The 25,447-nt window shown below is 41.9% G+C and overlaps 1 protein-coding gene across 2 annotated transcripts in view; it reads right to left on the minus strand.

The window, feature by feature from the left end:
* Positions 1-7,796: 7,796 nt before the first annotated feature.
* The window catches only part of CCDC81 (coiled-coil domain containing 81), a 42,172-nt gene continuing 24,521 nt past the window's right edge, over positions 7,797-25,447 (minus strand). For both annotated transcript variants that reach the window (XM_024987681.2, XM_010820823.4), the window contains 8 exons: positions 23,144-23,237; positions 22,576-22,722; positions 21,815-21,919; positions 18,888-19,060; positions 17,219-17,297; positions 16,324-16,544; positions 10,642-10,767; positions 7,797-8,299 (listed from right to left, as the gene is read on the minus strand). In XM_024987681.2, coding sequence (XP_024843449.1) covers positions 8,158-8,299; positions 10,642-10,767; positions 16,324-16,544; positions 17,219-17,297; positions 18,888-19,060; positions 21,815-21,919; positions 22,576-22,722; positions 23,144-23,237 — 1,087 coding nt within the window. In that variant the 3' untranslated portion in view covers positions 7,797-8,157. The remainder of the gene's footprint in view (positions 8,300-10,641; positions 10,768-16,323; positions 16,545-17,218; positions 17,298-18,887; positions 19,061-21,814; positions 21,920-22,575; positions 22,723-23,143; positions 23,238-25,447) is intronic.

Raw genomic sequence — 25,447 nt, forward strand, 5'->3', positions numbered from 1 at the left:
CAGTAATGAGAAAGACTGAGTGGGTACCACCTGATAGAATGGTGTACAAGGAACATAGCAGCACTTCTGTGATATTCCTGAGAAAATACTTGAATTTGATCATGAGGAAAAATCATACATCCAGGTGGAAGGACTGAAATCTTCAAAAGTGTCAGCTGTGAAAGTTAAGTAAAGGCTGAGGACTATTCAGGTAGAAGGAGATTAGGAAAATAATGTCAACTAAATATGTCACCATGATCACAGATTGCACCCTTTTGCTTAAAAGGACATTACTGCCTGCAAACTCAGGGGACATGGGTTCAATCCCTGTTTCAGGAAGATCCCACATGCCTCGGGGCAACTAAGCCTGTGAGCCACAACTACTGAGCCTGCGTGTCACAACTCCTGAAGCCCGTATGCCTAGATCCCATGCTCCACAATTGATGCTACCTGCCACGCAATGAGAAGCCTGCGTACAACAATGAGCAGTACCCTTGCACAGCAAAGACCCAGTGCAGCCAAAAGTAAAATAACTTTTTTTAATTTTAAAGGATATTACTGGAACAACTGGCAAATTTTTAATTGAGTTGTTGGATTATATAGTAAAAATAGATGTTGATTTTCTGATTTTGGTGGCTATAATGTGGTTTTATGGGAAACTATCCAGATGTTCAAGCTGGTTTTAGAAAAGGCAGAGGAACCAGAGATCAAATTGCCAGCATCCACTGGATCATTGAAAAAGCAAAAGAGTTCCAGAAAAACATCTATTTCTGCCTTATTGACTATGCCAAAGCCTTTGACTGTGTGGATCACAATAAACTGTGGCAGATTCTGAAAGAGATGGGAATAGCAGACCACCTGACCTGCCTCTTCAGAAACCTGTATGCAGGTCAGGAAGCAACAGTTAGAACTGGACATGGAACAACAGACTGGTTCCAAATAGGAAAAGGAGTACGTCAAGGCTGTATATTGTCACCCTGCTTATTTAACTTATATGCAGAGTACATCATGAGAAACACTGGGCTGGAAGAAGCACAAGCTGGAATCAAGATTGCCAGGAGAAATATCAATAACCTCAGATATGCAGATGACACCACCCTTATGGCAGAAAGTGAAGAGGAACTCAAAAGCCTCTTGATGAAAGTGAAGGAGGAGAGTGAAAAAGTTGGCTTAAAACTCAACATTCAGAAAACTAAGATCATGGCATCTGGTCCCATCACTTCATGGCAAATAGATGGGGAAACAGTGGAAACAGTGTCAGACTTTATTTTTCTAGGCTCCAAAATCACTACAGATGGTGACTGCAGCCATGAAATTAAAAGATGCTTACCCCTTGGAAGGAAAGTTATGACCAACCTAGATAGCATATTCAAAAACAGACATTACTTTGCCAACAAAGGTCCGTCTAGTCAAGGCTATGGTTTTTCCAGTGGTCATGTATGGATGTGAGAGTTGGACTATAAAGAAAGCTGAGTGCCGAAGAATTGATGCTTTTGAACTGTGGTGTTGGAGCAGACTCTTGAGAGTCCCTTGGACTGCAAGGAGGTCCAACCAGTCCATTCTAAAGGAGATCAGTCCTGGGTGTTCATTGGAAGGACTGATGCTAAAGCTGAAACTCCAACACTTTGGCTACCTCATTCGAAGAGTTGACTCATTGGAAAAGATTCTGATGCTGGGAGGGATTGGGGGCAGGAGGAGAAGGACAACAGAGGATGAGATGGCTGGATGGCATCACCGACTCGATGGACATGAGTTTGAGTAAACTCTGGGAGTTGGTGGTGGACAGGGAGGCCTGGCGTGCTGCGATTCACGTGGTTGCAAAGAGTCGGACACGACTGAGCAACTGAACTGAACTGAACTGATCCTTATTTGTAAGGCATTATGCTCTAAAGTATTTAGAAGTGGCAAGGGATATGTCATCAACTTACCCTTATTTAGTTCTGGGGGTGGGAGGGGGGTATTTTTACCATTCTTGAATCCTTGTAAGCTTGAAATTATTTGAAAAATTTTAAATGTATCTCTAGCATTAATTTAAAAGGTCCAAGTCATAGGTAACCCACCAGCTGATGCTTGCTTCTCTGAATTCTTGCTCACACTTTGTGTCTGCCTCTAGAGATGTTTTTTGCAGCTTTATATTTTTTTAAGATTTTTAAAATATTGGGGGAGGGTGGAATGAATTCGAAGATTATGATTGACATACACACTGCTGCTGCTGCTAAGTCGCTTCAGTCGTGTCTGACTCTGTGCGACCCCATAGACAGTAGCCCACCAGACTCCCCCATCCCTAGGATTCTCCAGGCAAGAACACTGGAGTGGGTTGCCATTTCCTTCTCCAGACATACACAGTACCATATGTAAAATAGATAGCTAATGGAAACCTGTGGTATAGCACAGGAGCTCAACTCTGAGTTCTGTGATGACCTGGGCAGGGGGGGAGGGGGCAGGGAGGGAGGGGTATATGTATAAATATAGCTGATTCACTTTGCTGTACAACAGAAATTAACACATTGTACAGCAATTATATTCCAAAAATAAAAATATCATAGCTGGCATTGTTAGGTATTTCGTAGCTTCTTCCGGCCATAATTTTAGGATATGGCAGACTGGCAGTTGTCCAATAGGATCTATTTCCCCTATATTTAGTACTAACATTCCCTGAGTACTTCACTACACATGGCCACCAAGCTGGAGACTTCATTCTCCAAGATCCCTTGCAGCATGGTGTGGCCATGTGATTAAATTCTGGCCAATGGGACATGGACAGAGATAATGGTACCACTTCCAGGTTATACTCCTTAAAAAAAAAAAAAAATTGCACAATGGCTACCTTGCCCTTTTCTTCCAACTTGCTAGTTAGGAGATGCTACCAGAAACAGTTGCCTTGACCAGTGGTGGAAACCACAGGAGAATCTGGTAGAACCACCTTACCGTCTTGGACTATGTACTCCTAGACTGTTTCTTGAAAAAATGGTTAAGCTACTTATTATGGTGGTTAAGCTACTAGTATTTCATCTTTGTTAAGGTGCTATCCTAACTAATAAAATTTAAATAAAAGGACTGACATACCACCTGGTTTGAGAGAAAGGTGAAAGGAAGAAGAATAGAGACTCAAAACCAAAATAAAACACTTCTGGTGCTGGCCAAGATGGAGTAAGCACACCCTAGGGTTTCTCTTTGACTGTAACTGAACAGAATATAGAAAGCAAGTAGGACTCTAAAAAGCAAACAATAGCAGGGGGATTATATAAGCTAGTCAAAACCTGAAGAATGATTAGTATAGTGATGAATTTACTGGTGAATTTATTCCTCTTCTGGTTTGCCCTGAGGACAATCTAAGATCCAGTTGACACACAGAGCATAAACTCAAGAGAAGTCCCCTCTTCTGGCCAGAGAAACAGGAAAAGGGTTCCCTGTGAACTAGAGTGTAAAGGGAAGGCCCTTTTTGTCCTTCTCCCCCTCCCCGGCATGCGCCAAGACCAGCCACAGTCATGAACTGCAGTGATGGTGGCGGCGTTCCAAGTACCGGAGACACTGACAGCCTGTCTTCCTGGCCAGGGGAAGCAGGAAAAGGCACCCCACGGTCAGAAGAGTGTGGGACGAATTCTGTCTTGTCACTTACTGCTCTTCTTCTGGTTTGCCCTGGTTTCCTAAAGCTCCAAGAAAAACTCTGGCTTTATAGACAGAGGACTAGAAATAAGACACTGGAGAACATTAAAGAAATTCCAGAGAGGAGAAAGCTGGGAAAGAAATCCCTTAATTCTGTGTGTGAATCGACACAAGTCTCAGGTTTACTCCCAAGCCACACATGTGAAAAACAGACCCAAAGAAACACAGGCTTTGAGAATTACGGAAAAGCCAGGCAGAGCCCTTGCAGTCAGGTCTGATTGACAGGGAAAGCTTTTGGAAGAGATGAGGCTGACTCTTCTACCCACAGATGAGATAGAACTTGCACTCTGAATGTCAAGATTTTGCTTGCTCAAAAAAAAAGTCAATATCCTACAATGGATCTTAACTAGGTGGCCACTTTCTTAAAGTTCCTTAGGAGAAGGCAGTCTGGTTACCAGACAGGACCTAAGCATTTCTCAGTCTCCTGGTTGAATACCATTATAATGCAATCTCAACCACTAATGAATTCGAGCCAACTACGAAGTACTATGAGAGGGAAGAATTCAATTAAAACTATGTTTATCAAACTGAAAATTATCTATTTACACTAGCAGACTGTTAAATCAGCTCTGTTCAATCTAATCAGAAATGTTTAATGAAATAAAATAGAAATTATCAGAATCCATTGCAGATAGGTGGGGTAAGTAGAGCCCTGTAAAACTTTTGTCTCATTACGTGTGTGCACAAGTTCTGTGTTTCAATATGAAGTGTATTTCTTTTGCTGAATCTTACTCAAAACATTTTGAAAACTACTGGAGTGTTTTCTAACAGCCATTCCAATTTCATTGCACTATTTTTACATAGGGTCAAAGAGGAAGGCAAAAATGGGCATAGTTCCCTAGAACTGACAGGGCATTTTCAAAAGCAAAGTCCTTCACTTTGCTCACTTTTGATAGTTTGAGCTTGTAAATAACATTGAAATAAAGCTGTTTAGAGTAAGAGTTCTTAACCTGTGGCCCAGGTGTTCTAGGATACCCCTAATCACATGCAACATGTTGTATATGAAAATGTGCATATTTTTAGGAAAGAGTACATACATATTTTCCATCAGATTCTCAAAAGATTCCCGACTGTCCAAAACATTAAAAACCACTGAAATTGGAACTCCTTTGATACATTAAGCTGGTCTGGCAGTACCATAGCTCCAGAAATGACAGAACTTGAAGACAGTAATTCAAATTGATTTAGAAAAGACATTCTCATTGAGTCTGGCCTAATAGCAGGATTGAACTAAAACAATATTAGCAGTTAAGATCAGTGAACAAGGTACCAAATTAGGAAAACTTGCTCCAAAAAAAAAAAAGACTGTGCCTTCTTTTTTTGTATGAAATCAGCTGTTTTAATTCAGGACTATAATAACATTTGATTCTTAGAGACACAGATACAGAGGATGGACTTGTGGACACAGTAATGGAAGGAGAGGTTAGGAAGAATTGAGAGAGTAATATTGAAATAGATACACTGCCGTGTGTAAAACAGCTAGTGGGAAGCTGCTGTATGACACAGGGAGCCCAGCCTAGTGCTCTGTGATGACCCTAGGGGTGACCTGGGGAGGGAGGCCTGCGAGGGAGGGGATATAGTATACTTACGGCTGATTCACGTTGTTGTATGGCACAAACCAATACAACATTGTAAAGCAATTATCCTCCAAATAAAAATTTTTTAAAGTTCATGAACATCAAAAAAATTTGTTCTTAAAATGAATGAATTTTTTTTTTTTTTTAATTAGCTTTTATAACCTACCTCACATAACCACTTCTCCACCTTAGTCTCAACAGACAGGAGCACAGGCCTTGACATCTGTTGCCATGACTCCTTGTCAGTCTTTACCTAGCTATTTCCCATTTCTCCTTAAAAACTCAGCCCAGGCCTCATCTCTCTCAAAAGCTTTCCCTGTCAAGCTAACCAGCCTCAAGGGCTCGACCTTGCTTTTCCAAAACAAGCAATGCACAGCACTATTAGGTATCTGCTTTGTTACAGAGAGATCTTCCAAGTCACATCTCTGCATTACACCGTGAGTGCTCCCAAGGCAGGCAAGGACTGAAGAGGTCTTAATCTCCAGGTCACTAGCTTGGTGCTTGACACAGACTGAGAGTCAGTACTGCTACCCAGGGTAACACATTATAAGTTCAGGGATTTCCCTGGTGGTCCAGTGGCTAAGACACACATTCCCAATGCAGGGGGTCCGGGTTCGGTCCCTGGTCAGGGAACTAGATCCCATGGTTCACAACTAGAAGATCCTGTGTACTGCAACATAGACCTGATGCAGTCAAACTAAATAAATACTTAAAAAAATAAATTACAAGTTCAGTTCCTACAGTAAAAATACCTATGAATTTAAATCTTTTCACCCAAACATATCAACATTGCCTAAAGTCTTTTTTTCTTTAACAAGGCAGTCTCTCTATATATAGATATATATTCATACAATGCTATTATAGGAATTTATTATTTATTAGAGACAGAGAAGTACTCCAAGGGTGTGGCAGGGATGGGTTTTTCAAGCAAGTCAAGCAGTCCTGGGGCCAGGCTATTTTTTCAAATATTGGGGATGATGGAACCCCCATGGAGGGGTCTTCTGGGGAAATGGAAGGAAGTGGTTAATACAGGATGCGGGAGGGGAGAGCTTCAGACAGTTTCAGTCACCAGAGAGCATACTTGTTTAGATAGAAAAAGATAACATAAGCAACAAAATTTGCCCAATATCAATTTAAGTAAATACTTTCCCAATTATTCAAGGCTCAAAACATTCCTATTTTGTATTTGGAGTAGGGCAAACTATGTTCTAGATTGTTGTTTAGTCAGTTATGTCTGACTCTTTGTGACCCATGGACTGTATCTTGCCAGGCTCTTCTGTCCATGGGATTTCTCAGGCAAGAACACTGGACTGGGTTGCCATTTCCTCCTCCAGGGGCTGTTCCTGACCCAGGGGATCAAACCCATGTCTCCTATGTTGGCAGGTGGATTCTTTACCACTGAGCCACCAGGGAAGCACAATGTTCTGTGTCTCCCCACGTTTCTTTCTAAGAAAAACGTTGCAGGCAGAAAGCAGAGTGTCTAAGGGACTTTCTGCCTAGCTTTTACATATCAGAAATCCAGACATCGCTCTGCTTTGTTCATTGTTTCACCTGAAGTGGTAGGACAGGACAGGGAGAAGAAAGCCAAAGGGTAAAGATAAGTGAAAAAAATTTGGTTAAGAACACATAAACCATAGGAGGTGAAAGGGAGGTTCAAGAAGGACGGGACATATGTATACCTATGGCTGATTCTTGTTGATATTTGGCAGAAACTAACACAATATTGTGAAGCAATTACCCTCCAATTAAAAGCAAGCAAATTTTAATTTTTTAAAAAAGAAAATATTTTTAAAAAAGAGCACATAAACCTTAACTGAAAATCAGTCCCTCAACACGAAGCTCTTCCTCACCCATAGCACATACAGCTTAAGAATGGATGCCAGGTACACACGGAACCTAGACAAATGGTACTGATGAACCTATTTGCAGGGCAGGAGCAGAGATGCAGACATAGAGAACAGACACAGGGAGGGTAAGAGAGGGTGGGATGAACTGAGACAGTAGCATTGACAAATATATACTACTATGTGTAAAACAGACAGCTAGCGGGAAGCTGCTCTATAGTACAGGGAGCTCAGCTCGGGGCTCTGTGATGACCTAGAGGGGTGGGATGGGGATGTGGGACGGAGGGAGGCTCAAGAGCGAGGGGACATATACATACATATGTGTGTGTCTGATAACACTTTGTGTTAGTAGAAACTAACACAATTGTAAAGCAATTATACTCCAATAAAAAAAGATTGGATGCAATGAGAGAAGAAAGTGGACCCTGGCAAGCCAGCCAGGCTCCCCTCACAGTATTCACTTATCCAAACAATAAACCTACAGTCAGTAGTGGTGCAGAAATGGGCAGAATGGTGGAATGGTTGGCCAGAAGCTCACCAAGGGAAAAATATCCCTGAGATCCCAACAAGTCCGAGGTGTGTCATCAACTAGAAAACTCCAGAAGCATTGCTATGACCGCCTGAAGCAAATAGCCTGACCTACCTTTGGGAGGTTCACACATTTCCAGCCTTGGGAAAATCTAGGGCTGGGGGAGGCGTGGTATGATTCACCATCACTTTCTGCACAGTCAAAAGTCGTAGAAAGTATTTATTATGACACTCTTCATTATAGGTGAAGAAAAATAAAGCTTCCTAAACAAAGACATAGAGCGGATGGTGGGTTGGGTCAGAACCCCCCTCTCAACCACAGTGAAGCAGGGTTCCACTTCCCAGTCCAGGCTCCTTGGTGGCCTGGGGAGGGTTGGGAGGGAGACGGGCAGGGAGAAGCCGTCTATAGGAATCCAATCTACTCCAAAAAGCACCAGAATGGCACAGTAATTTTTTTTTTTTTTTTCCCTCTAAAGTAAAAACATGAAGTTTCACCATCACCCTTTAAAAAAAAAAAAAAGAAAAAGACTTTCCCCAGGAGACGCAGGCCCAGACTCCGGGTTTTATACGAACAGCCGGGAGCCGTGCATGTACTTGTTGAGGGGCCACAGGTTGCTCTCGCCCCTGTTGGAGGTGCGCCTCTGGCACTGCTTGCAGCGCCGGTACTTCTCACATTGGTCCAGCAGGAAGAGCTTGTCGGAGGCCCTGCAGAGACAGAGGAAAAGCGGTCATCGGCCAGCGCCCCCTGAGTCCTTGCTGCACGCCTCGCCTGGAAGCTGGAGCCAGGATAGCATTGCAGGAGCAGCGCCGGGTCCCTGCCCTCCAGGAGCTTCCGGTCCATCCGTGATCCCCTGCGCCGCCACCTGCTGGTCACCCCAGGAAAGGCATGTCCCGCGTCTCCTTCCGGGTCAATAACAGGCTCTGAGTGGTACCTTCCTGTCTGACCCCAAGTCTTCTCCCCTCACCCAACCTAAACCCTCAGCGCACACAAGACCTGCCCAGAGTCACACAGTCAGCGGCAGTGGGAAAACTCCAGAGCTTTGGTGTTTGCTGCTTGGCCCTGTGTGGGGCCTTCACCTGTCGGGCTTCCCAGGAGACAGCTTTTGAGAGAAGATCAAGCTATTGAGCTGCTGGTCATCAGCAAACAGTGAAGACAGGGAAGACTAGATTTCAGTGAAAAGACCCAGAGGGCCATGAGCCTCTGGTGAGTGGAGGGCAGGAGAGAAAGTGGAGACAGAGAAAGAGGACAAAAGCAGTTGAAAGCAGAGATGAAGGGATGGCAATGGCTGCTTTCCCACTTCAGCCATTTTCCTCTATGATGCAGGACAGTCTCCACGGTGTTCTCCCCTACCCTATCAAAATTCCTGTACAGGTGGGATTCTATTAAAAAAACACATCAGTGATAATCCTCAAAGGGAAAAAAAAGATGGCCTTGTCAATGGGCAGGGGAGACCTACCTGGCTTCCTTTGGGGATAGGAAGGAGTATCACAAGCTAACTGCATACAAAGTGAAAGTGAAAGTCGCTCAGTAGTGTCCAACTCTTTTCGACCCCATAGATTATACAGTCCATGGAATTCTCCAGGCCAAAATACTGCAGTGGATAGCCATTCCCTTCTCTAGGGGATCTTCCCGACTCAGGAATCAAACCGGGGTCTTTTGCATTGCAGGTGGATTGTTTACCAACTGAGCTATCAGGGAAGCCAACTGCATACACATGAACCTTAATTTTGCTTTTACTTTGTTTTCTTTTTAACACCAACCAATTCCTCCTCCCTGTCTGCCGTTCACTTGAGTCCCTGCCCACAGCTTGTCCTACGTCTTCAGGTGAGAGGTCCATTTTGCTGTGGCCATGGAGCAGTCAGGCCATCCTGCCACTCAAGTGTGTGTTATGTCGCTATCCTTTATCACAACATTAGCCAAGCCTTCTTCCAAAATCCAACTAAAATCTCCCTGACACTAATTAATCTTATTGCCTTTTACCTGCTTTTTCACAACATTAAGACAATGGTTTAAAATATCCAACTTCCTTTTCTCTTCCTCTTCTCTAGGCCAAACAACCCCACTTCTTTGAAATCTGTTTTCCACATCATCCCTCATACTTTCATTGTCACAAAATATGGGTTCTGCCCATTAGAAAGATAGGTGAGGAATGCCTTAAAATCTAAAAGGAAAAGGTTAGTTACAGATCAAGATCCACTGTAACAATTTTTTATGATAAAACGTTGTTGATAATTAGCAATTGAATGTTACTTTGGTATTTTCAGGTTTTTGTAATGTTTGATTGTATAGACTTTGTTTCTTCAAGTTTTTAATATTCTATGAAATTGTACCTTACATGTGTAAAGCATTTTCAGTTTTTAAAGTATAATGATTTTCTATCTCTTTATTTGATCCCCCAAATTCCTGTGTTAGCCAAGCCAGGCCAATGTTTAATTTCCCCACCTTAGAAATAAGAAAAAATAAGGCAAAAAGTATTAGCTGCCTCTCCAAAGTTATTGTTAATTCTTAAAAACATCTAGATTCCCTGACTCTAGATTGTAAATAGATAGCAGGGGAGAGTGAGCGGGAATATAATACATTTCAGGAAGGTGTTCTTGGTTGGGCATCTCACTTTTCTGATTGCCAGTCTTAACCACAGCCCCATGACTCTGTTCTTATGAGATCATTCCATAAGCCTAACATGCATTCAGGCAGAAACACTCTATTTCTAATTCCTATTTCCAGCTAATTATTTCCAAAGATAATTTCCACACTCTTCCCCTCTCCCCAGGCCTTCCTAGCCTCCACAAAAAGAAAACAAACCTATTACACAGAGGCAAAGATCAGCACAGAGGTGGCAAACATATAGCATACAACACAGCAGTCGCCGTGCCAGGTCACAGCAGTATTTCCCACCGAACCCAGAATTCTTTCCTCCTCTCTAAGCTCTCTAGGCAGTCAAGTTGACACTTAAAACCTATCTGTCATCCCAGGATTAGTAGGAACTAAACAAGATGCAGAAGGGATTTGCTTTGCAAATAAAACTTCAGGTGCAATCAGGTATTACCGCTCAAAAGCCTTCTCCTCCAAGTCTCGATGCTTCTTCATGACAGCACTCCTTTCCCAATCATCCTGTAAGCTTTGGTTGATTCTGTTCACTCGCTCAAGCTCAGCATTTCTGTCTGCCAAGTGCCTAGAGAGAACAGAACAGTCTGATTCCATTTATAATACTGGGAAAGGCACCAGCCTTATGAGCCCCATTCCTTTTATTCTAAGTTAAACAGGAAACGTCCTGGTTTTGTTCCCCACCCTTTGAAACAGACTAAGAGACATGAACACTGTAAAAACATGGTGAAACTCCTGCAAATAATTTATGGATCTAAGGCTTTTCATCATCAATCTGGGTTTAAATTAGTAGTATTAAAACCCCCTTCCAATTAAATTCAGCTTTTAAAGCCATCTATTTCCTTTGAGGCTAATTTAGCTGATCTGAAGATTCATCTCACATGGTTTCCCATACTTTGTTTCTTTCCTTTTAGTCCAGATTCTCAGTAGCTGGCCCACCAGTTCTTCCAGGAGTTTTACAAGACAATGTAGAGAGGCATACAAATGAATGGTTAGAAAGGGGGGGGGGGGGGGGGGGGGGGCGGGGACAAATGACTAGGCAAAAGAAAGTGAATGGAGAATGTATCCAACATTGTGAAGAAGGTTTAAAAAACAAAAGTGTTTGAGGGTCAAGTCATCAAAGAAATGACTGCAGTATAATATCTCCCTTCAAGTAGAGTGTTCCAGCATTCCCAATGTTGTTTCTACCTCTGATCTCCAAACACATACTCACGGCTGTTGTGAATCACCCTAAACTGGCCTCAGTATAAATGTGTCTCTTTCTTGCCAAGCTAAAACTCTTACAGTCAGTTCTCATTAAATTCTAGAAGGGACTTCACTGAATGTGACCCTTGATTTAGCCTGCTGCTCTGAAGACTCTTGTGTTACTGGTACCAACCGCCACTAGGTGTCAGGACCCGCCGATAAAACCTGTCACGTGCTCTGTGCTGGTTCACTTCTAAAATAGCACGGCCACATTATCCTCTAACAAGCCTTGATTCAATAGCTACTGTGTGGTCATTATGGAGATTAAGTAGGATAACGTACAGAAAGTGCCAATTCCTATCACACAATGGGAGTTCAATGACTGAATGGTACCTATTATATACATTTTTTCATAACATTTTTTATCTTTTCAGTTTTTTAAATTGTAGGAAAAAAAACCCACATAAACTGACTTTCTTAACCATTTCTAAACATACAGATATATGGTGTTAAGTATATTCCCACTGTCGTGCAATTAGTGGGAATGTATCTAACATATATGAAATATCTTTTTTCACCTTGCAAAATTGAAATTCTAAACCCATTAAACAACTCCCTACTTTTCCCTCCCCAACCTGTCAACTACCCTTCTACTTTGTTTCCATGAATTAGACTACTCTAATTACTACTCTAATTACCTTATGTAAATTAAGTCATACAGTGTCTTTTTTTGTGTGGCTGGTTTATTTCACTTAACATAATGTCCTCAAGGTTCATCCACATTGTTGCATGTGTCAGAACTTTCTTTATAAGGCTGCATAATAGTCCATGTATGTGTGTGCCACACTTTATTTATCCATTCATCTGTGATTGGATATTTGGGTTGCTATTCCTTGACTATCATAAATAATGCTGCTATGAACATAAGTGTACAAATATCTCTGAAAGAGTATGCTTTCAAATATTTTGGTTATGTACACAGAAGTGGAATTGTGGAATCATACAGTTCCAGAAAAACATCTATTTCTGCTTTATTGACTATGCCAAAGCCTTTGACTGTGTGGATCACAATAAATTGTGGAATATTCTGAAAGAGATGGGAATACCAGACCACCTGACCTGTCTCTTGAGAAACCTGTATGCAGGTCAGGAGGCAACAGTTAGAACTGAACATGGAACAACAGACTGGTTCCAAATAGGAAAAGGAGTACGTCAAGGCTATATATTGTCACCCTGCTTATTTAACTTATATGCAGAGTACATCAAGAGAAATGCTGGGCTGGATGAAGCACAAGCTAGAATCAAGATTGCCAGGAGAAATATCAATAACCTCAGATATGCAGATGACACCATCCTATGGCAGAAAGTGAGGAAGAACTAAAGAGCCTCTTGATGAAAGTGAAAGAGGAGAGTGAAAAAGTTGGCTTAAAGCTCAACATTCAGAAAACGAAGATCATGGCATCTGGTCCCATCACTTCATGGGAAATAGATGGGGAAACAGTGGCAGACTTTATTTTCTTGGGCTCCAAAATCAGTGCAGATGGTGATTGCAGCCATGAAATTAAAAGACGCTTACTCCTTGGAAGAAAAGTTATGACCAACCTAGACAGCATATTAAAAAGCAGAGACATTACTTTGCCAACATAGGTCCATCTAGTTAAGGCTATGGTTTTTCCAGTGGTCATGTATGGATGTGAGAGTTGGACTGTGAAGAAAGCTGAGCACTGAAGAATTGATGCTTTTGAACTGTGGTGTTGGAGCAGACTCTTGAGGGGTCCTTGGACTGCAAGGAGATCCAACCAGTCCATCCTAAAGGAGACCAGTCCTGGGTGTTCTTTGGAAAGAATGATGCTAAAACTGAAACTCCAGTACTCTGGCCACCTCATGCGAAGAGAAGACTTCTTTGAAAAAACCCTGATGCTGGGAAAGACTGAAGGCAGGAGAAGGGGATGGATGACAGAGGATGAGATGGCTGGATGGCATCACCGACTCGATGGATGTGAGTCTGAGTGAACTCCGGGAGTTGGTGATGGACAGGGAGGCCTGGCATGCTGTAGTCCATGGGGTGCCAAAGAGTCAGACACGACTGAGCAACTGAACTGAAATGAACAGTGATTCTAATTTTTTTTGAGAAACCACCACTGTTTGCCATAGTGGTTGTACCAATTTACATTCCCACTAACAGCAACACCAATTTTAGGAATTTATCCAATAGAAACAAAACAACCAGTATAAGATATATAAGAAAAGTGTTTAATGCCAAATTGGTGTAGTGGCAAAATACCTGGGAATAAAGTGAATGTTCATCAATGGTGCAAAAGTTAAACTATATAAACCATATTATATATTATAGATAATATGCTGTTATTAAAGAAAAATGAATTTTTTTATATATGTACTGACCTAAATACAAATTAATGGCACATTATTAGGTTAAAGAAAGGTTGGGTTATAGAGTAATATATAAGATCTCACACACCTTATTTTCATTTGCAAAATGGAAGGAAAATATATATATGTGTACATTTTTTAACGCATTTGTAAAAGAAATAGGAAAAAATGTAGAAAGCTAATGATTGCAGCCATGAAATTAAGAGATGCTTACTCCTTGGAAGAAAAGTTATGACCAACCTAGATAGCATATTAAAAAGCAGAGACATTACTATGCCAACAAAGGTCCATCTAGTCAAGGCTATGGTTTTTCCAGTGGTCATGTATGGATGTGAGAGTTGGACTATGAAGAAAGCTGAGCACCGAAGAATTGATGCTTTTGAACTGTGGTGTTGGAGCAGACTATTGAGAGTCCCTTGGACTGCAAGGAGATCCAACCAGTCCACTCTAAAGGAGATCAGTCTTGAGTGTTCTTTGGAAGGAATGATGCTAAAGCTGAAACTCCAGTACTTTGGCCACCTCATGCAAAGAGTTGACTCATTGGAAAAGTCTCTGATGCTGGGAGGCATTGGGGGCAGGAGGAGAAGGGGACGACAGAGGATGAGATGGCTGGATGGTATCACCGACTCGATGGACGTGAGTTTGAGTAAACTCCGGGAGTTGGTAATGGACAGGGAGGCCTGGTGTGCTGTGATTCGTGGGGTCGCAAAGAGTCGGACATGACTGAGCGACTGAACTGAACTGAATCTTAACATAGACTACTTGGTAAGAGAGATTATCAGCCTTTTTAAAAAAAATCTCTCCACCCATTGATAATTTTAGTGAGCATGAGTTGTTATATTTTTTAAAAACAAAAACAGGAAAGTTTAAAGAAAAAAATGTAAAACAAGTAAAATTACGTCAGCAGGCATCTTTGGATCACACGGACTAAATCATTTCTCTCTGAAAGAAAGTGACTTTCTATTTGCCACAGGAAGACCTGAATTCACATCTTGAGATGGGCTGAAGGTGGGCCAGTTGGAAAAGAAAAGAGAAGTGAGAGAGACTGGAATAATTAGTAAAGGATATAGAAACAGAAGACAAGGACCTGGCCCATACAGAAAAGGAAGTTTATGATCAGAGCTCCAACAAAAGAGATAACCAAGTAAAGACCACAGTCGTGTTTGCTCAGAGCTCTGATTTCCAGAATGTTCTCACCTTCAGCAGCCCTGCACCAGCAAACATCAGCACAGCTTACTATATGCACAGTTCTCTGCAGAAGGGATTTAGTGGAGGTTGAGAAAGGATCTGAGTTTCATGTCTTTGTGTCACTTGAGCAGGACGGCACATTTGTGACTCACCTATGGACAACGCTGGGGTGGACAACTCTTTTCAGACATTGTCCTGAACAGGGAAAGAAAACTATGGACAGTTAACTTGAGGGAGAAGTAGGATCAAGAAAGTTTGTTTGAGACTTTGTCGCTATTGTTTAGTCTCTAAGTTGTGCCCGATTCTTTGCGACTCCATGGAACTGTAGCCCGCCAAGCTCCTCCGTCCATGGGATTTCCCAGGCAAAAATACTGGAGTGGGTAGCCCATTGCCTTCTCCAGGGGATCTTTCTGACCCAGGGATCGAACCTGTGTCTCCTGTATTGGCAGGTGGATTCTGTACCACTGAGCCCCCTGGAAACCGCAGCCAAGGAATACATAGTTCCAAACGGACATCCTTCTGAACCAAACCTGCAGAACCTAGATGTCACCCGTGAACTTAGCTGCCCAATGCAATCACCAGAAAGCTTTTAGAACTATGAAATGCTGAGTACTTCAATTAAAAAAAAAGGAGGTTAAAGAGTATTTTTAAAACTCTACAGTAAGAAAGCAAACAACACAAAATAGTAAATATAGCAAATAAATAATGTGATAAGAATTGGTATGAGACTCGAACAGATACTTCTCCAAACTTATGGTTACCAAAAGGGAAAGGGAGTAGGGGCGGGGTAAATTAGGAGTTTGGGATTAACAGATACAAACTACTATATATAAAATAGATAAGCAGTAAGAGAACTGTAGTCAGCATCTTATAATAAACCATAATGGAAAAGAGTATGAAAAAGATAATGCATTTGGAATTCATTATCGGTTATCTTACATCATTATATAATATGTATGCTTATTAATATTCCTTTTAAATGGGTCTGTTTTCGATGCACGATACTGGATGCTTGGGGCTGGTGCACTGGGACAACCCAGAGGGATGGTACGGGGAGGGAGGAAGGAGGAGGGTTCAGGATGGGGAGCGCGTGTATACCTGTGGCGGATTCATGTTGATATATGGCAAAACAATATTGTAAATTTAAAAAAATAAAATAAAATAAAAATAAATAAATGGCTCTGTTATTAATCTAAAAGCTTTTGTCCATAGGTTGAGTTGTAGGGATGAAACGAGATAAAGCATATAATAAGCATAGAACAATATTTTGCGCATGGTAACTCTTCAGCGTGTTCCCTGTTATGACTGCTTCTCTGGAGGGCAGGAGAGGAGGAGGAGAGGAAAGCGCCAGGGGTCTCACTCTTGGTGTGTCCTCTGCAGCATTAGCAAATCCCGCTTTTGATCCACCAGCTGGTGCAGGATGGCTCTCCTCTTGTGGTTAGCAGCGGCCTCCATCTGATGCTTCATGTAGTTCTGGTCTCTCTTTCGCTTTTCCACCATCATCTCACCCTCATTCTTACCAAAGATGGGCTTAGAAGAGTCTGGCTCAAACACAGGCAGCTGAGGGCATCTGTTCTTTATCTGAGGCAGGGACACACAGAATGCAGATTATGGTTATACCAGGGACTAGACGTCAGGCACAGGCCGCGGCATGGCAAAAACCAGCACCTGGGCGGGAGGAACAAGGGCCTCAAAAAACACCAAATGGATAACACAGAAGGGCATTCATAACATTACAGGATTCACACATGTTTAGAATGCTATGGAAACACTGCACACCTTTTTAGGGGAGGGTGGGGATTCCAGCATTTCTATTTTTTCCGTAAACAAAGTAGGAAAAATAACAAAGGAATAAAACTGCAAAAGTAGTTAACTGGTAGAACACACACACACACAAACTCTGGATAGGAGGAGGAGCTTATTTACAACAAGGAAACACATGTAAATTACAGTAGTTTGCAGTGTATACGGGAAACATTAAAACAGTTTAACATGTGCTACATGGGCATCACTGTTTACAGCAATAAAGGGGAGAGAACACTTACTTGGGGACGGATATACCCACACGGTCCAGATTTTACAGCATCAGTGCAATCTATATTACAGCTAGTTAATCAGTTTGAGAATTGTTCCCAAATATGTCATGTTTCCAGCCCTTGGAGGTTCATTCCTACAGATTTCAACTACTCCATCCATGGGGACCAAAAGCAGCCAGAAACACTGCACAATTTTAAAGTAATAATATGTCCCCTTACCTGGGCATCCAGAGCCCTCTTGTAACACTGTGTTTCTTCCATCTTATCTTTTATATATTTGGCTCTTTGCGCAGCAAGTCTGGCAGTTACAAATAAGAGAAGGTGAGGGCACAGTTTCTTAGAGTCTTTCGTAGCACAGATTAACATCAACAGCACGTGTTTAATAAATATTAATAGGAATAAGAACCTGATAAACAAAAAGCGATACTTTTTTCCTTCCAGGAACTTTTACTTTAAGAAAGAAAAAGAAATCCAAATCCATAAGCTAGTAGACAAGGACAGCTGATGCTGCTAAGTTACTTCAGTTGTGTCCAACTCTTTGCGACCCCATAGACTGTAGCCCACAGGGTTTCTCTGACCATGGGATTCTCCAGGCAAGAACACTGGAGTGAGTTGCCATTTCCTCCTCGAGGGGATCTTTCTGACCCAGGTCTCCTGCATTGCAGGCAGATCCCTATCGCTGAGCCACTGGGAAAGCCCGCAGAGAAGGACAGACAGGTAGAGAATAAGCAACTGACCAACCATATTTTCCAAATGCACTGCCAGTAAGTCAGGCACCCCTTCTCCCCCCAGGCTTAAAAAATCTAGATAGGAAAGCAGAAAATGTCTGTAACACAATAAAATGATTCATCACAAGATTCCTTTATAAGAGTGATCTTCCTATTGTAACACGCATCTATTTTATGCCACCTCCACATGATCTGTAAAATGAATATAACAAAACATATGCATTTTCTAGAAAACAGCTTTTTGGCCACAGAATCTAGCTGCTTACTTGTTTCGGAGGTCTCTCTCTCACCCCAGGCGCCTCCCTAATTTCTCTCCAGTAGCAGAAGTGTATCCCCTCTAGCATGTTTGAACTCTGTGGCCCTGGCCCTAACCTAGGTCTCCAATAGCCCATGCAGGACCAATCAGATTCTTTCCTAAAAATTTGGAATTGAAATTCATCCAAGTGCCAGCTGGAATACAGACAATGTCATCTAAGGAGCTGTGGATATTAGCAGATGGAAAGCGTTTTTTACAAGGATTTTAGACCCTGGTTTCAGCCCTCCTGGGTCTCCCATACATTTCTGCCCTTGGGTTCCACAGGACCCCCCTTCTTAGTTATAATAAAACTCAGCTTTGCCTTGTGGTCATCTGGGAATAATGGAATGAAGCCTGCTCAAGCAGGTCCTTTCTGCCATCTACAAGGATTAGTGACCACAAAACAGTTCAAAATGGGGACTTTCCTGGTGGTCTAGTGGTTAAGAATCTGCCTTCCAATGCAGGGGATGCAGGTTGGATCCCTGGTCAGGGAACTAAGGTCCCAAATGCCACGGGGCAGCTAAGGCTGCAGCCCTAGAGCCTGCACACCACAGCTAGAGAGAAGCCCACAAACCATAATGAAGACCCGATGCAGCCAAATTAATAAAGTTTAAAAATAATATCTCGCTTAAAAATACAAAATGATACTCTGTAATCAAAATGATTTTAAGCAGCCATTGTTACTATAATGGTAGTTATAATAATGCTGGCTTTTTCTCGTTTCTAATGAAGTGTTATGCTATGGTACTGGCTGCTAGCTGGGTTAATGCGCACAGCTGTACTAACGGGACTGCCAGCGATGATTCAGTCCTACAGGGGAAGAAGTGTCCCATGAACATTCCAAACCCGTCTTTCGGAGACTCACTCCTCTGTGAGCTGCACTTGTTCCAGGCGGTCCATCAGCTCTCTGTTTTGCCTTTGCTTTATGTCCTTTTCCCGTCTGTGATCCATTTGTTTCAGGAGACTTTGGGAATACTCCTCTTGCTTAAAAGCATTAATCTCAGGACTGAGCGGCCGTTTATCAAACAGGAAGGATTTCTAGAATGAAAGAGAAGCAACTCATTTATTCTAGAATCATAAAAAGCATCAAAGAAAGTGAAAGTGAAGTCATGGACTGTAGCTTACCCGGCTCCTCTGTCTATGGGAATTTCCAGGCAAGAGCACTGGAGTGGGCTGCCATTTCCTTCTCCAAAAAGCATCAAAGAACAAAGGTAATCATTCAGAAAATGTCAACCAGAAAACATTAAGTTATCATATTTGCCCAGTCTTCAACGTGGCAAATAGCTAGTGACCCACAGATTAATACAAGCACACTTAAGGATGAATCTGAATAGTACTGACCACAGCCCCATAACAGAGAGGGAGATGAAAAAGGACTTCACGGAGTAGGTCCTCCACTAGTACTTACACATGCGTACTGAAAGAAGGAATTGAGTGAGTGCAGAAGCATCAGCAGGAATGCAAGGGAGTGGAAGAAGGAGAATATAGAACCTACTTGGGCCTGGCCACTCTCAACACAGGGAACCCAGCCGTGACCAAGAACAGAGACCAACAGAGAGCCTCACTCTCACTGATCCCACACGCTGGTGCCGGAGACATCCAGTCAACAAGGAACAATGCACAGATAATTTAAGAAATTAATGTGTGCTATGAGGGCTTCCTCATGGCTCAATGGAAAAGAATCTACCTGCCAATGCATAAGACTTGGGTTCCATCCCTGGGTCAGGAAGATTCCCCTAGAGGAGGAAATGGCATTCCACTCCAGTATTCTTGCCTGGGGAATCCCATGGACAGAGGAGCCTGGTGGGCTTACAGTCCTTGGGGTTGTACAAGAGTTGGACATGACCTAGTGACTGAACAGCAACAAGGTGCTATGAGGTCTTTGTCATAGCAAGTAACTGGATGGGAATGGGGTTAACTGGTTATTAGGGAAGGCTTTTATTAAGGTGGTGACTGGGTCACCTCCACTGCAAACATCAGGGACCCATACAGAAGGAACAGCAAGTGCAAAGACCCTAGATGAAAACAAGCAGAAAGAAGGTCTACATGGCCGAGGCATAGTGAGCAGGGGGAAAACACGGCAGGCGGGCTCAAAGAGAGAGGTGGGCCAAACCAGGGGGATGTGAGAGGTCAAGGTCAGGTGTTTAGGCTTATTTTAATTCAGTGGAAGGCCATTAGAAGCTCTATATGGAGAATGATCTGTTCTGGTGAACAGTTTTAAAAGATCACTTTGGCTTCTATGTAGAGACTAGATTGTAGGAAGGCAGGCCTCGAGCCTAACTAGGAAAGCATCACAAAAGTTGGACCTTCTAGAAATGCGGCTTGGGCTAGGGTTGGATACCATTGAAGGTGAAGAGATGCTGGATACATTTTGGAGGTGAAGGCAAGTGGGCTTGAAGATGGCTGGATAAGGCGGGACGGAGGAGAAGGGATCTGGGATCACTTTAGGTAAGGGTGCATGAAACTGTCTGGCTGGTGATGCCACTTGCTAAAATGGGAAGGCTGGGAGAAGAACAGGTTGAGAAGGGGAATCGAAACTTCTGTTTTGATCTGTTTCACTTTAAGCATCTACAGTTATAACAAAGAGGAGATTCAAATTGGGCAGTGATAAACATATAATCTGAACCTTAAATCTACCTAAGAGGAGAGAGAGATCGGGCCTACAGCTCAAAAGCATGGTGCTCTCTCTTCCTCACTCCCTGCTGCCCCTGACCGGAAGGTTTTGCCTCCATTCACTTCTTGACCTAACTCCTGTATGCCAGGAAGTCTTCCCAGATCTCTGGTTTCAGTTAAGTGACTCCCTTCTCTGCCCTGTTCAAAGATTTATCATAGCATTTAGTTTATCACACTCTTGTCTCTTTAAATCTGTTTCCCCCATTATCCTGAAATGTCTTTAGAGAGGGACTTTGTCTTATTCTTCATCCTTGTATTCTTAGCTACTGGTACAGTGGCCAGCACAAAATAATTCAATGAAATGTCTGATGTTAAATAAAGAAAATCTATTTTATTAGGTGTACATCCAGAGTGTCACATTACCTAGATAGTGAGGTAAAAAGAAGCAAGAACAAGCAGAAATAAAGGTGGGCACATCATGATTGAAAACAATTAATGGCAAGGCAGGTGGCTGACCTCCATCTGAAGCTGGACTTCTCAAACTTATTGCTTAGTCTTTCAGTCGTGTCCAGATCTTTTTCGAACCCATGGATTGTAGCCCACCAGGCTCTTCTGTCCATAGGATTCTCCAAGCAAGAATACTAGAGTGGGTTGCCATGCCCTCCTCCAGGGGATCTTCCAAACCCACAGACTGAACCTGCATCTCTTACATTGGCAGGCAGATTCTTTATCACTGAGCCACCTGGGAAGCCCCTCTCAAACTTAAGGAAGCTACAAATCACCTAAATATCTTATTGAAATGTAGATTCTCATTCTGTGAGGTGTGAAGTGGCACCCTAGATTCTGTATTTCCAGCAAGCTCCCGGGAGATACTTGTTCTCTATTTAGATCATCTAATCCTGGGGCAGGAATTTAATATACTGTTCTCCTAACCCCACCTCTCCCAGGTCCCAGCTGAGAATCACCATCCGTGACAAGCACTGTAGTGACCCACAACAGGGACTGTATTGTGAGCGTGACATGCAGAGGCAGACAGTGGACCACTCCTGCTTAGAAGGAAACTTCACCCCTGCACAGCCTTACCACTTTTTAAAAATGGCACAACATGCAGTATGAGTAGACCCCAATGCTCACAACCAGGGCAGGTATCAGCAACAGAAATTTTGAAAAGATTCTTACATAAAATTCAGGTTTCTCATTCTTGTGGATCCGTATAGCTTCAGCAACTCCAAGATTATAGGCGGCATTCTTTTGATTCTGTTCTCTACTAGCCAGATTTCTCATCTTTGAAAAAAAAAAATCATTACATGTTGAAATAGAGTCTTTAAAAATTTAATTCTACTACATTAAAATAACCCAACTAAGGTAGAAACCTGCCTTTGGGAGGTAATGGTACTTTCTGATGTGTTTATATATTTTTTTTAAAGTGGGCTTTTGTTTCCCATTCTTGGACTCTAGGCACCACTTCTACAGGGATCGGAAGAAGGAAGGAAGGTTTCAGGAATGGTTTCCTATGATATCGCAAGAAGGCCGCAGAGCCAGTTATTGAAAAGTTCAGAAATCAGGATAGAGCAAAGATGAAGGTGCCATTCCATCTTACGACAGGCCATGAACCTGAAGGGAGAAGACTTGCCTGGGGTTATATTTCATGATAAATCAAAAATAAAGCCATATACATCCAGGAATTCCACCTTTAAAACTCAGTCCTTAGGGAGGGGAAAAAAATCAGTAGCAGGTGTAAACACCAACTACATGGATATTCATCCCCGGGCTGTTTATTATTAGTGAAAACTTGGACATAACCTAAGTTCGAATTCAGCAGTAGGTAAATGATTAAATACACTACCGTCAAGCTACACGCTGGAGCTTTTTAAATGGCGTTTGATAATCATGTTCTCCTGCCCCATGTTAAACACTCCTTAACTGAGGTGTGGAAGTACCTGCTCCTTGAAGATAGTCTCTTGGTCTTTCAACACGAGATACTCCTGGATGAGTTGCTCATCTTCCATCTCTCTCCTCCTCCTCTCCTCGGTGTAGTACAGTGGGGAATTTCGCTGTGCTCGTTGCAAGCATATGTAACACATTTCCTATAACATTGAGTTTTAGGGCAAATTGATTTTTACCTTTTACTTTTTTTGCTCTGCATTTCCTTCCCAAGCTCTCCAAAGGCTAGGGGTGTCAAGAAGTATACTTCATAAAAGGATGTATTCGTGATATTATCCAAATGGAATTTTTCAGAGAGGGCCCCACAAATATTCCAGAGGATTTATTCAACTCTTACTTGAACAGATGTGTTTAAAGCAACTGAAAATTAAAGATTTCCCAGACCTATTTCTGTTAACTAGTAGATTTTGACTAGTAGATATATTTATCACAGTCCCATTATAGGTCCTGTGTACTTAAGCCATACCCGTGTATTAAAGAAAGAGCAATTCCTCAAATTCTCTTTGAGAAACAGAAGTTAGAAGGAGATTCTCTCTGGGCTCTGTTTCTTTGAAGACACTGTACCTGTCCTGCCCTATGATGGTCCTTGCAAGAAGTGCCTGGAGAAATTTTAGGCTTCATTGCATGATCATTTTTCAGTCCACCTGGAAATGATGCACTATAAAAACAATGCAACATTAATTAATATTAATGTATAACATCAATTATAATCAATGATGAATGATAATTTTAGAAACAAGTATAAATATAAGAGGGCTTCCGAGATGGCACGAGTAGTAAAGAACTAGCCTACCAATACAGGAGACATAAAAGATGCAGCTTCAATCCCTGGGATGGGACAATCCCCAGGAGGAGGGCATGGCAACCCATTCCAGTGACCCTGCCTGGAGAATCCCATGGACAGAGGAGCCTGGTGGTCTGCAGTCCATAGGGTTGCAAAGAGTCAGACGTGACTGAAGTGACTAAGCATGCATGCACAAATAAATATAAGAAAATAAAAAATATCTCAGCAGTTTTCTTTAGAGTATCTGCATGTATAGAGATTAAAAACCTAACCTTTATATCAGATAAATTTGGGTTCAAAACCCGGCTTTCCTTATTAGAAGCTGACTGGCATTAGACAAACTAGGTAATTGTACAAAGTCTCAGTTACCAATTCAGTGAAATTGGGATAAAACTTACTCATTCTACAAAAATTTATGGAGTTTTACTAAGTGTACTGCTCTCAGCATGGGAGAGGCACTGAAGAACAAAACACACATACAAAAAAAAAGCTCTGTCCTCATGGAATTAACATGCTGATGGGAGTAGACAGTCAATAAACAAGATGAATGAATTATATAGTCTGTTCTATGGTGATAAATACCATGCAATGCTGGAGGAATGGAGTATTAAATCATGAATACAATGGCCAGGGAAGTTCTCACCAGAAAGTTGACATTTGAGCAACTTGAAGGCAGTAAAAGAATAATAATAATCATATATCTGATGGAAAAGAATCTAGTAGAGCAAATGAGTGCTAAGGACTTGAAGTGGGAGCATGTCTGTGTTCAGTGTGGCTGGAGGAAGTAAGAGAGAGATCAGAGATCAGGCAAGACATTGAAGGCCATAGTAATGACTTTAGCTTTCACCCTGGGTGAGAATGGGAACCATCGAAGAATGAAGAGGGAGCGATTGAGAATGCAGCCATTGAATGGGAGCCATATCCAGTATTATCAAAGCTACAGAGAACACAGCAGTTCTTCATATTTCTGTTACTGGGAAGATAATTTTTGGTATTATCTACTTGAGGGTAACTGGTGAAGTGCATGCTAAGTCACTTCAGTTGTGTCTGACTCTTTGTGGGCCCATGAACTGTACTACACCAGGCTCCTCTGTCCATGGGATTCTCCAGGCAAGAAAAATGGAGCAGGTTGTCATGCCCTCCTCCAGAGGATCTTCCCAACCCAGGGATCGAGCCCACATCTCTTACATCTCCTGCTTTGGCTGGTGGGTCCTTTAAAACTAGCACCACTTCAGAAGCCCTGAAGATGATTGATAATGCATATCAAAAACATGAAAAATGGACTCATCACTTATCTCTGAAATTTCACTTTAAAGCTTCTTTCCTATAGAATATGCAGGTGTGTGCAAAGAATTACGTGATTATATTTGTTTCAACATTTATAAAAAACTAAAAATCATCTATGTATACAGGAGATTTGTTAAACAAAAGGTTTAATAAATGAGATGAGAAATCATTTGTTCATGTTTTAGAATATTTAAAGCCATAGGGAAATTTTCACCACTTAAATTATTAAGTATAGCAAAGGTTCATATGATATAAAATCAGGTTTCTTTAAAATGTATGTACATGTTTCAAGTATAAATATATGTCCGTGTTATAATATATGTGCATTGAAATGAAGGATATACACCCATAATATTACATAAAACTTCTTCTGTTTGGTTGTGGGGTGATTGTTTTTGTATCTCTTGCTTTTCTCATTTCTTCTAAAATTTCTTTGACAAATGCATATTACTTTAGTAATTAGCACACAAACAAAAACAAACAAGAAAAAAACATTGGTTGTTTGGTCAACTTCTATAGGAAAACTTTACTAGGAATCACTAATAATTAGGAATTAGAATCCCAAAGGAAATCAACCCTGAATATTCATTGGAAGGACTGATGCTGAAGCTGAAGCTCCAACAGTTTGGCCATCTGATGCGAAGAATTGACTCATTAGAAAAGACTCTGATGCTGGGAAAAATTGAAGGTAGGAGAAGAAGGGAACGACAGAGGATGAGATGGTTGGATGGCATCACTGACTCAACGGACCTGAGTTTGAGCAAGCTCTGGGAGTTGGTGAAGGACAGGGAAGCCTG

Source organism: Bos taurus, chromosome 29 (assembly GCF_002263795.3).
Source record: "Bos taurus isolate L1 Dominette 01449 registration number 42190680 breed Hereford chromosome 29, ARS-UCD2.0, whole genome shotgun sequence".
Classification (NCBI taxonomy): domain Eukaryota; kingdom Metazoa; phylum Chordata; class Mammalia; order Artiodactyla; family Bovidae; genus Bos; species Bos taurus.